The 12,500-nt window shown below is 37.2% G+C and overlaps 1 protein-coding gene across 1 annotated transcript in view; it reads right to left on the bottom strand.

Moving 5' to 3' along the window:
• Window positions 1-1,472: 1,472 nt before the first annotated feature.
• LOC145284777 (uncharacterized) overlaps window positions 1,473-12,500 on the bottom strand; it is a 68,732-nt gene continuing 57,704 nt past the window's right edge. Inside the window, exon 2 of the mRNA XM_080133744.1 lies at window positions 1,473-5,204. Coding sequence (XP_079989870.1) covers window positions 1,780-5,204 — 3,425 coding nt within the window. The 3' untranslated portion in view covers window positions 1,473-1,779. The remainder of the gene's footprint in view (window positions 5,205-12,500) is intronic.

The following is a 12,500-nucleotide window of genomic DNA, read 5'->3' as shown; positions in this document are numbered from 1 at the left end:
TCATCAGTGTAGTCAGACATAGCAAACGTATATATATATATATATATATATATATATATATATATATATATATATATATATATATATGAGGTGAACATAATAGCATGAGGACAAAATGCCCAATTACTGGTCAGTGTCAAACGATCTGTTAGATTTCAAATTCAACATGAAAACACTATGTTTACCCACACTCTGAATGCATAATATGCCAAAACACCTATATGTGAACGACAATACATGTGCGTGTGTGTGTGTGTGTGTGTGTGTGTGTGTGCATATACTTATATATGTGTATGTGTGTACACACACACACATATACATATATATACATATATATATATATATATATATATATATATATATATATATATATATATATATATATATACGTGAGATATAAATATATAATACTTCGAGTTTAAACATTACTTATTCCGATATATTTTAGAGTTAGAAAAAATATTCCGCCTTTTTTTTTTTAGATTTTATTCATTTTTATGTTTTCTTTCATTCTTTCTTTCATCCGTGTATTTTTGTTGTTTTAACAAATATTTTAAATGTTATTTGAAAAAAAGAATTAATTCATCATTATTACTATTCTTCCAAAACACTTATTCTATTAAAATAAAAACATTTGAAAAAAATCAAAACATTTTTTATCCAATCACACATTGCTTTTATTTATTATTTGTTTATAACTTGTATTATTTTTCGTGTGCCAACGCCCTCACACACTCTTTTAGCCCCATATTTTTCCCCTTTTTTTTTTTGAGGAGGTCAAGTATTTTTTGTTTCGTATTCACTTAACCATTCTCAACTCTAAGACCTATTCTGAATAAAATTTAATAAAAATTCATTATTTTCCCAAAGATTAAAAATTATAAATAAAATTAATAAACAATAATTATTATAATCATAATAATAACCAAAATAATAATTTATTTTTTTTACGTTTTTGTAGACTAAATTCTTCACAATTCCGATAAAAAAAATCATTTTCACAAATCTCAGTGGTTTTTGTCAACATTTAAAATGGAGAAACGGCACGAAAAATGAGTATCTCCTTGCACATACTCCACAAAGAGCAGGAGAAGAAGGAGGAGGAAGAAAATGTGGTTGGAGGAGGGGAAGGGAAAAAGGATAATATTTATATATATATATATCAATAACTTTAATAATATTGAATATATATTTATATATACATGTACACATACATGGGTCGTTGTTTTTTTGTTTTGTTTTTATGTTTTTTTTTTTTTTTAATTGGACAGGTTTTTTTCTTTTTCAAAAGAGTTTCATTTTGCAAAATTTGGTGAACCCATATACGTAGAGACGTATATATACATATACATCGTAAATATATATATATACACAGATATATACATATATTTATTTAGATTTTGTTGGTCATTCTTTACCATATATATGTGTCTGGGGCTTTTTTTGTCTGTAAAAGTTTAAAGTTTTATTGGAATAATCACGTTTTTTTTTTTTGTTTTTAGTTTCTCCTTTTATTTTATTTTCGTTAAACCGTTGTGCCTGCAAAGCAGAATATGAGTTGTATATTCAAATCTAATTACTCTCATAAATGTAGTTATTTATTTTTTTAATTTTTTATTACTGCCATTTTGAAAACCTAAATTTGTCTTCCGTGGACCTCAACAGGATACATGCAAGAACTTTAGGACAATCATATCTCCCGACACAGGTGAACTCTGCAGATACAACGACTTAAAGGGATTTATTTGCAAATTCAAACGTCAGTTTTGTCTACTATATCTACTTTCCTTTTGTTGTCAGCTCATGGGAGACATTGCCCTTATTCGCCAGTTCGTGCGCCATCTCATAGTACTTTGTAAATTTGGCAGTATGGTCTAGTGGGAGATACACAAAAGGACTCATACTAAAAGGGTCTCGAATACTAAACTTCTTCACTGACGACAAGTGGCACCGACTCAGATGGTAGCGGCACGAACCCTTGGATGCACACTGCCGACTACACGCCGGACACTTGTAGTCCCCACTGTCCGAATCGCTGGCCGGCGAGGTCATATCACCGTGGACCGCATCAGTGCTGTTATTTGATGCCGACAAATCTTCACGGCCGGACTTTTCAGGTTCATCTTCCTTCTGACATTTCGTGGACAAATTCAGCGGAATGGAAATATCCGGGGATGATGAAGATGTAACTGTCTGGCACTTGGGAGGAGGTTGCGTACCATGTGATGGCATTTTAATAGTGTCCGTGTTGGTTATAAGCTTCTGTAGACTATCTAAAGGGTGTTCGCAGGTCATTGGCTGGCCGTAGACGAAGCTACTCAAAGAATCCAAGGCCGAGGATTTAGATGGATCCGATTCAGTGGTAGGCGGCAATTGAAGGTATTTCTCCTCCAGGGGTTCTTTTGCAGGCTTCTTGTCACTCACGGACATTGGGCTTGATGGGGTTTCCTCTTGGTTTTCTGCTGAACTGGACGACGACCTCTCTTCCATCTTCACAACTGTCGTTGTAGTGGTTTGTTTTGTAATCTGTTCACACATATCCGACAAAGACTGTAATTCTTTACCGGCTGATTTAAAGGAATCTTCAACTTCAGAATCGGAGCATTCATCATTGCTTTCTTTGCAAAGAAGCGGCTTGCTGGAAGGCACATTCTGTAAACTCGGGCCATTTTTCAGCGCAACCTTCGTTTGGTTCGAAACATATTTTGTCGTTGGATTTTCGGGCGTTGCTATCTGTTTCAGCTCTTGAGTCACAGATGTGACATTCGGACTACTCACCGATTCCTTGTGACTATTCTTGTCGAATTTATTCTTGAAGCTTTTTTGTATGAATGATTCCATTGCACGGAGAGCCGAAAGACCGCCGACGCTACTGCTGTTATCTGGATTTATTATATCCAAAGGGATCCGGTCGGAATCTTTCCGCATGTTACTGCTGGTGCTGTCTTCATCGTCTGGAGGACACACCTGTATTTTTTCCGGCATAACCTTCATGTCCTGATTGGAAGAGTCCAGTTCATCAGAGGAAGCAGGTTCAACCTTTGATGGACTACAGATCGTTATTTCCTTACACACATCTACCTTCTCATCATAATCTTTTGGTTCCTTTTTTACCTTTGATAAATCATATTCGACGGAATTTGGTGACGGTTGACTTGTCGGTACATGGTTTGTTCCGGAAGATGGTTCCTCAGATTTTTTGATCCGTCGTTGATCGTCATCAACACTGAGTTTCATCTTGAGGGCATCAATCACCCCGGAACGCTGTCTCACGCAAGTTCGCACATGCTCAACAAACATCCTCATTTCTATGCACTTTCCGCAGTTTTCACAAGTAATGTAACCATCGTCCTCCTTCGTAACAACATCCGCATACTTCAAGCTCGGACTGTTCAGCCCGTCATGGCTCACACACTTTCTTTTAAACTCGAGTAAAGTGGCTACAGTTGGGTTAGCACCAAGACCAGGTTTCTCCTCACTGCTGAACGGGCGTTTCCGCCTGGCCCTTAAGAGGATTTCTGGGGAGTTATAAGAGCGAAGAATTTGTTTTTTGTGATGACCTGACATGATCATGTGGTTTGCCAGACCCTCCATGTCACTATAGGTTTCCTGACACACCTTACACTTAAAAATACATTCTTTCTCTAAGTCTCGGTCACAGTAAGATGAGCACTTGTGCGAACGACGTCCATGATCAGAACTAACAATTTTAGTGTAGTGCTGGGTCTGCATCATGTGCAGCGTCAGTTCTGGGAGGGTTTTAAATGACTCACCACATTGCATGCATCGGAGAATACGCCTTGTTTGTTCTGATTCCTGGTTGAGCCACATATCTTGACCACGGACAAGTTTTGGATACTCCATAACATTGGTATCTTTGCTTCCTGCAGGTATGTGATGCGTCTCCTGCAAGTGGAGACTGAGATCGTAGAGACTGCTGAACACCTTTTGACAAGAGCACCGGTGCGTTGTGTAACGACTGTTGACCCCGTCCATAGAGAGATCAGACGGGGCCTTCACCACTCGATTAATGAGTGAATTATTGTTGCTGCCTTTGAGGGCGGCGTTTAGATCAACGTTGACATTGTTTCCGTAGTCGGTTATGTTCCGGTTGATTAACTGGTTGGAGCCAAAATTGCCGAGCGACATCTGACCCATTGCAACTTGGTCTTCAATCGATTTGTGTGAACGGATGTTTGTACCGTTAATGTGAAAGTCGCCTCCGAATCGTTGCTGGAGACTCTGCAAGCTTGATGATAAACCCCCACCACTACTGCTACTGCTAATACCATTTGCAACACGAGGTGGTGGGGTCTGTGATTTTGCCTTTGGCTTTTTTGATAAGTCCAATGGTTGATCAAGATTATTATTACTATTATTAGCAGTTGCATTAATATTATTATTAGTGTTATTACTATGGTGACTCTTGTGATTATTAATGGAAGTGGTGGTGGTGGTGGTGGCAGTTGTAGTGGTCGTGGTAGCACTGCTACCAATGAGATGGTGATGAACGTTCACATGGTGGCTACTATTCTTGCTGCTGCTATGACTATTGGGGCTACAATGATTGGACTCTGGGAAAAAAGACCGATAGGCCCCATTGATAAGTTTGTAACGGTCACGCACGCTCTGTCTTGATGGGGTCACAGTATGGGTGGAATGGGACGCCGTACGGGTAATTACCGACACAGAGGACGTTGTCGTAGGTGGGAGGGCAACAATGGACGATGACTGCGCCAACGACCCCTCCGTGATGACTGAACTCCGTCGGAGAGGTGAGGGCGCCATTTCTCGACTCGGACTTGGAGATTCCTTAGCAGGGGACGCGGGAGTTGGGGAACGAGCTGGGAGTGCCTTGCACCTTGACTTGACTTGCCCATCTATCTCTGGACTCTGCCGTCGTTGTGGTGGTGATGGTTGTGGTTTTTGTTGTGGTGGTGGTGTTGATGGTGTTGGTGGTGTTAATGGATGCTGTGAGGGTGGCGGTGGTGGGGGCGGCGGTGATGATATTTGTTGTTGCTGTTGATCTTGTTTCTGTGGCTGTTGCTCTTGCTGTTGTTGTTCGGGTTGGGATTCTATGTCCGATTCATTGTCGTGGAAACTAGATTGGGAGTCAGAATCCGGATCATCTTCCAAGTCTTTGTCATCATCTCCAACGACGGAGTCCTTGGATTTGCTTTTCATTGTGGGATCTTCATCCGAAGCTGAAAGTAAAAGGAAAAAGAATAGGTTAATTAATTAATCAATAAAAATACTTGTACTATTATTATTATTATTATTATTATTAGCATGCCATCTGGCATTGCCTGGTCATAAAATATGCTAAAATATGATATTTTAATTCATACAGATTTCATATTTATTATTGTAGAGGCATTTTTCTTTGATTATTATATTGTACCCAATATATATTAGTGATCTCAAAAGTTTTGTTTTTTTTCTTTAATATGACTTTTGTTCCATCATCTAGAATCGAAACCAAACCATCCAGCTCTCCAGTGATATTTACTACCATATGATCTAAGGGCAGACGGATATCAAAACCTTAAAAATTAACACAGTTTAACCTATATGTATATTTGCACATAAGTAAACAAGCACTTAAAATTAACTTAAGCATGCAAAGTACTAATTTTTTTTATTTGGACCCCTGAGCAGCTATTTTTATTATCTAAAATCAAATCGAATTTTTTCACATGTCCGAAGTTTCAAGTCTGTCGACCAAAAATTGACAGGATAGTTTGGTAGAAACTATTCTACACACAGACAAGGTCACTTATGTATATATAGATTCAAATAATATTATTCATAACAATAATTCACTATTCAAAAATATAACATATAATTATGAAATAAGATTGCCACAGTAATTTATTACCTTCTATTTGTTTGATAGGTGATTGAAGCCCATCTTGAATTTGTCCCCAACTCGACTCTTGTCTTTCAGAAAAAAAACTTTTTTAAACACTTAACTCTCTACAAAGATACTATGAGAGCCTTTGTCTCAATCTATAATGTTAGTCTGCCATGCTTCAAAGAGATATTCAGAACACCTAAATTGTCTGATCTTTATCAAAATAGGTCACTATCTGGAAAACATTCCTTTCAAATGTGCTTTAACGGGAGTTGAACGAAAACAATTTCTAATCACGTGAGAGAAAATAGCTTTTGCTACCAATGTTACTTTGTTAGTTTCATAATACAGTGATCAGATCAACACTTGCGTGTCTCAAAGCCATCCTTATCCAGTAGTACATGAACCAAGGCAAGGGACATAACTCTATGTACAGACACCAAGGGACACAACTCTACAAAGTTAAAGAGCTCCAACTTTAACATAAAATCTTAAGCCATTAGAAATGCCTGCGGCAGTGACCCCTCCATGATAACTGAGAAATGAGGGTGCCATTTCTTGACTCGAACTTAGCAGGTAATGCCGGGGTCTGGGAATGAGCTGGGAGTGTTTTGCACTTTAATTTGACTTGACCATCACCAATTTAGTTATCTTTCCTCGCATGACTACTAAAAGAATTTCTATAGTTTCATTTTTTGTCTTTACCAAATTTAGCACTAATGCAATTGCTTGACGAGAATCATGGACGCATTAAGAAGTCATGGTAGAACTGTTGCCATAGTTCTTACTCATAGCTCTACAGAAGTTGATACTCCTTGTAGAACTAATGCCATAATCCTGTTACTTTTGCTACCGAATTGGATACTCCTAGTAGACCTATATTTGTTGCTATTATGCTAACAAATCTGAATAGCCTTGTTAGAACTATTCTCATAATTCTGTTATTGCCTCTACCGAATTTTGTAAATCTGAATTTCAAATAGCATTTTTAAGGATAGCCCTTAAAAATATTGATTGGTCCGGGAGTGAGTGATCATTGTACGTCAAAATCAATTGGTGCCAGAGTAGTAGTTCTACAGGGTCTAAGAGGATGAAAAGTCCAAGGAAGGATAATGCCATCTAGATTTCAATTGGAGATTACTGAAATTCTGAAGAAGTTCATTGAAACTCAAATTTCAAAAAGAATCATCAGCTATCACCAATGATATCTTAAAGGTAAACTGCTAGTGCAATAACATCAAATAAATTGCAATAGTGATGGAAAAGAGCGAAGAGTATTATAATTCTAAGATTTTTTGGTCACTCAGATTCCAGAGATCATCACCTGCTTTTGCAAGAGACAAATCACTGGTAAGGATTTGTGTGAAAACTCATGTTAGCTAATGATTAATAAAAATAATGTATTATTAATTGGCATTTGGTATCTGACTGTGCGAAGTTGAAACTATACTATCAATTATGTTTTTAATGATCAATTCAGTATAATATTTTAGACTAATGTACTATCTTTTAATGCTCAATTCAGTGAGAAAGGGTAGTATAGCATCCGTTTTATTGTAATGATATTGTTGAAGCTTTGCAGGGCAGTAACAATCAAGACAAACATGGTGGTAAAGTTATATTTGTAAAGGTCATTCTAAAGACGGTTTTAAAATCAGAATTAACTAAAGACCCCCCCCCCCATAGTAATTAATTGCGATAACCAAGCAAGCATAGTCTTAGCACAAAACCTACTAATTGACCAAAGATCTAAACATATAGATATTAAATATGACTTCAAAAGACATGAAGTAAAAAAAAGGAAATACATTATTATAAACTACGTAGAATCAGAGAAAATATAGCCGATATATTTACAAAACGACAAAAATCAAACTAAAACGTTTTGTTCTTAAACTAAATAATACATCTTGTTTATATATTTGCATATTTGTGTTTTTTATGTAAAACCTCATTAGGGGTTGCAGCTTTGAAAACCATGACCCCTTAGAAGCTATGAAGACAAACAGAGTGATATCGTGAGCAAAAAGTATGTTAGCGAAGTACACGCCATGATTCTGGGGCCATAACTGCTACGAATTGTTACCAAGTAACATGTTACATGTAACTATATTTATAGTCTCTGTTTATACCTTAACTAGGTAGATCAGCTTACACTCTGTTTATACCTTAACTAGGTAGTCTCTGTTTATACCTTAACTAGGTAGATCAGCTTACACTCTGACATATACATACCCCCCCCAATAATAATATCATCATAATATCATGATTATAATAATGAAAAAATAATTAAACAGCATAATAACATGAATTAATTATGAATTTTTATGATATAATGTAAGAATGAAAATGGAAAATACACAGGGCCAAGTTTGTGTTCATAATTCCCTGATGTCTTGCCTCAAGAGTAACCTTTTCATTCCACACAGATGACGGTCCACCTCTCAAATAATACACCTCCACCCTTTCCACCTCACTCTGTTTGCCACTAAGCAACAGAGCACAGGTCAACAGTCAACTAACAGACAGTTGATCATGTGACTACTACTTGTCAATAAGATGCTATAAATTAAGAGAGAAAGACAGACAAACAGACACTTTATTGAAGAAGAAGAAGAAGACTACCGCCACAACAACAGCAAGAAAAGCAAGAACATGGAGAGAGAGAGAGAGAGAGAGAGAGAGAGAGAGAGAGGGAGAGAGAAAGAGAGAAAGAGAGAGAGAGGGGGGGTCAATTCAAGATAACATTCAAAATAACGTTGGGAGAGGGAGATAAACAAATACATTGGCCAATCGTATCCAAGCCAGCTGCTTCTTCTAAAAATGGTAGAATAAATCTTTCCCTCTTCGAGACGATTAGGAAAACCTCCTCAAAACGCGCTGAGGGGTGTATATCATTTCGATTTGACAAACCTACAAATATTAGTTTGTCTTTATCGAATCACTTCTCTCGATTCAAATCGATCTTTTTTTCGTCCTTTTTATCTTGAAAGAATAATGGAAAATACAAAAAAAAATTGTTTTTCCCACTTCTTGTCAATTTTAGTATTTGAATTCTTGCACAAACGTAAGTATTTGATGAAATTTTTTTAGAAAAATCACCATTGAACAATAGAATTAGAGTAAGTTTATATATTAACCAAAGCCTTCTTTGTATTCGATAAGCATGTTAGGGATTGTTTTCATACTAAAAAGTCATCACTTATCTTTGCTTACATTACTTTGTGTGTGTGTGTGTGTGTGTGTGTGTGTGTGTGTGTGTGTGTGTGTGTGTGTGTGTGTGTGTGTGAGAGAGAGAGAGAGAGAGAGAGAGAGAGAGAAAGAGAGAGAGACAAAGAAAGAGAGAAAGAAAGAGAGAGAGTTCCCTACGGACTCCAAAACGGCTGGAGCGATTTGTTTTGAAATTTCAATCACATGTACCTTATGTGAGTGGGAGTGTTCTCAGATAGGTTTTCTATCGTAATACCTCCGATAAGTACCGAAAATCGATAATCAAAGAAATCCCAATAAGAAGGAACAGCCAATTTTGACTCAAGTTAACATTTTTATACAACCTAACATCATAAGTGAATTTGAGAAGTTTTATCACTAGGGTTAAGGCAACAGAATATTCTTTTCATTGTTTTGACTCTCGAGTATATATCCGACACAGTTAGACAAAGTTGATCAACCGAGAACCACGCCACTCTATATAAAAGCATATAAGATATCAACGGATACACACTCTAGGGTCAAAACAATGAAAAGAATATTCTGTTGTCCATGCCCTATTTATCTCCATACAAGAAGAGCCCGGCATATAAACTCAACAGTAGGTTCTTTGATAAGACAGGAGGGCGTTCAAAATGAATGTCTCTGTTTAGGGTATAATTTGACCATGATACTTGACATTTGCATTTTAAACTTTAATTCAAGTCATTATAGAAAAATATTTCCATAAAATCAACAGTAGGCTCTCTAAAGTGCAATGAATTATGGACTAAGTCACTGCAGGGAGGCATGTGAAGATTCCTCCCGGTGGACTGTGGTGGGTTCCTGACTAAAGCAGACAATCAATTTATGAATGGATGATTTCACTGATTTTGATGACAATAAAAGTATCTGAAATGTGGAACATTTGTTGATCCTCATTCAATCCTAGACAATGTTGGGTCTCCCTGCTAGTCAAGGATTAGAGCCACTCAATGACGAGAGTCAATAGGATTGTAAGTGAGATGATGAACAATATTATGAGAGGATTTGAAACGATGAATGGGATGGACATTATTTGATCATTTTGTTTTTTTACTTGTATCACCCCTCCTAAACAAGACATTTTGCCAGTGAGACGTGAGGCAATATTGTAAATAAGGGGCCACCTTTATAGGGCATCCTAACTGGAGGAGTTGTTCGCATTACATTCAAATTTGTACATGTTGCTACAGTCGGGGAAACAGGAAGCAAAGAAGGAATACCAAAGGCAAGCAGTTCGAGCAAGATGCTGCTAGAATGAAAAGCTTGCCTGCATTTGGGGATCTCTACAGTGAATGGGACAGGATTTTGCAGATTGTTATGTTTATCAGAGGTATTTATGTAGAAGGGGGACACGCAAGTTTTAAGACAACGGCTCAAGAAGTATTTTTATATCTATTGACACTGGATTAGAAGACGAGCTGCTCTCTCCTCCCTCCCCCACATCTTTTTCTCCGCCTCTCTCTCTCTCTCACACACACACACACACACACACACACACTCTCTCTCTCTCTCTGTATAGGTGTCTTCAATCCTTCATGTCAGTGCGTTTCCTCTTCGTTTCTCTACTAAATGCCTGCTTTTTCCATCTCTATTTTCATTTCTTTATCAGCTATTTCATTGCATTATGTCTCGATATTCTAAATGCTTTCACAGACACCATTTACTCTGCACATGAATTTAAAATATAAATATGTACTTCTTGCAGAGAATTTTAAAAGATAACGATGTCGATTACTGTGGAGTGTTTCTAAAGTCTGTGTTCAGTGTCTATATTAAAAATCTATCAATGTCACAACGGATGAGTACTCTACTTACTGTCATAGTATTAGCACGGGGGGAGCGGGATTGATTGAGCTCGCATCAAGTCGGTCCACATATGTCGATCAGAATTTGAGGCCTTGGCATATTTCAGTCATTTCTGGGTTCACTGACAAGCACCAGCTCCATGTTTGTCTTCACTGTTCTAAGCTATGTCCTCATTTACTTCCTCCATTTAATGAATGTGATTGCGGCTAATACTTGAGGATGAATTCCTCCTGAGGACGTCGAAACCAAAATGTAAAGTACCGATGTATTTTGAGAGATGGAGTGGCGGGTAGAGTTCACATAGGATTTTAAAAACGTTAAAACTTGATAGACACACAGACATGAATGTTTGTCTTTTATATATAAAGATGTTATATCTGCTCCCAAAGAACGAACGCTTGTCAAATCTGAGTTCTGTACGAGAGAGACGCATCGAAAGGTGGAGATGCGGGGAGGAGTAACAAGAAGCGATGAGAGTACAGTTGGGAGTTGGGCATATGATCCGTTTGATCCTCATGACTATAGAAGGCATCAAATCACTTCTGACAGATTTGGCTTCGTATCTGCTTACGAAGAGAAAGACAAGGGCACTGGAGAGGGGGGAGAGGGTTGAGATGAAGATAGACGAAGACAGACATTCGATGCTATACCTGCCCACTTCTCCAATGACCGGCTGGAGAGAGAATGAGCAGAATTGGGTGTCCCTTCGAGGTGATCAGTTGTTATATCGACTTGGCACCGGTGCAAATGGCAAATTCTACTGGCAAGTTCTTTAAAGTGAGAATTAAATGAACTCTCGAAATTAATGAAGCAGAGGACATATCTACTACTACTACAACTACTACTAGGCATTAGAAATGCATGAATACATACGATAAGAGCCAAGCAAGTGTCGCCAACGAGGAAATATCATAAGAGTAGTATGCACATACTTGCCAATGTGATATCTGAATAATACAGTAATCTCTTTATGTATACAAAAGTTTTAATTTTTTTGTTTGTTCAAAATTGTGTAAAAACATCTTATTATTACATCACTAGTTACATGACTTCCTCGTATGTTACGCATACACGATAACACAAAAGAAAGTCACTTCAGTTGGATATCATAAAACTCGTACACACATTACGTCCATAACGACAATATTTTCCAAATAAAGGAGATAATAATATCAATCTCTCTCTCTCTCTCTCTCTATATATATATATATATATATATATATATATATATATATATATATATATATATATATATATATAATGAGAACTGTACTAGCCCTATGCGGGTTTAGCCGGCTTCTTCCAAAGGATGACGTTCCATGGGAGTGTAAAGTTCACAAGCAGTCTTCAATCGCATGTATATCCCTATCAGGGGAGATGACAACGTTAGGTTTTTGCAGGGAAGTGTCGACGTCCTCCTACATACAGCGCCTGGAATTCCCAAATTAGTCACCCATCTGGTAGTGACCAGACTCAACGTTGCTTTACTTCGGTGATCTCTACGATTATGCTATATATATATATATATATATATATATATATATATATATATATATACACACATATATACATCCATATATATACATATACATATACACACACACAT

Source organism: Euprymna scolopes, chromosome 9 (assembly GCF_053919585.1).
Source record: "Euprymna scolopes isolate OS-2025 chromosome 9, ASM5391958v1, whole genome shotgun sequence".
Lineage (NCBI taxonomy): Eukaryota > Metazoa > Mollusca > Cephalopoda > Sepiida > Sepiolidae > Euprymna > Euprymna scolopes.
Note: the sequence above shows the minus strand (reverse complement) of the source record. Positions and strands in the feature narration are given on the sequence as shown.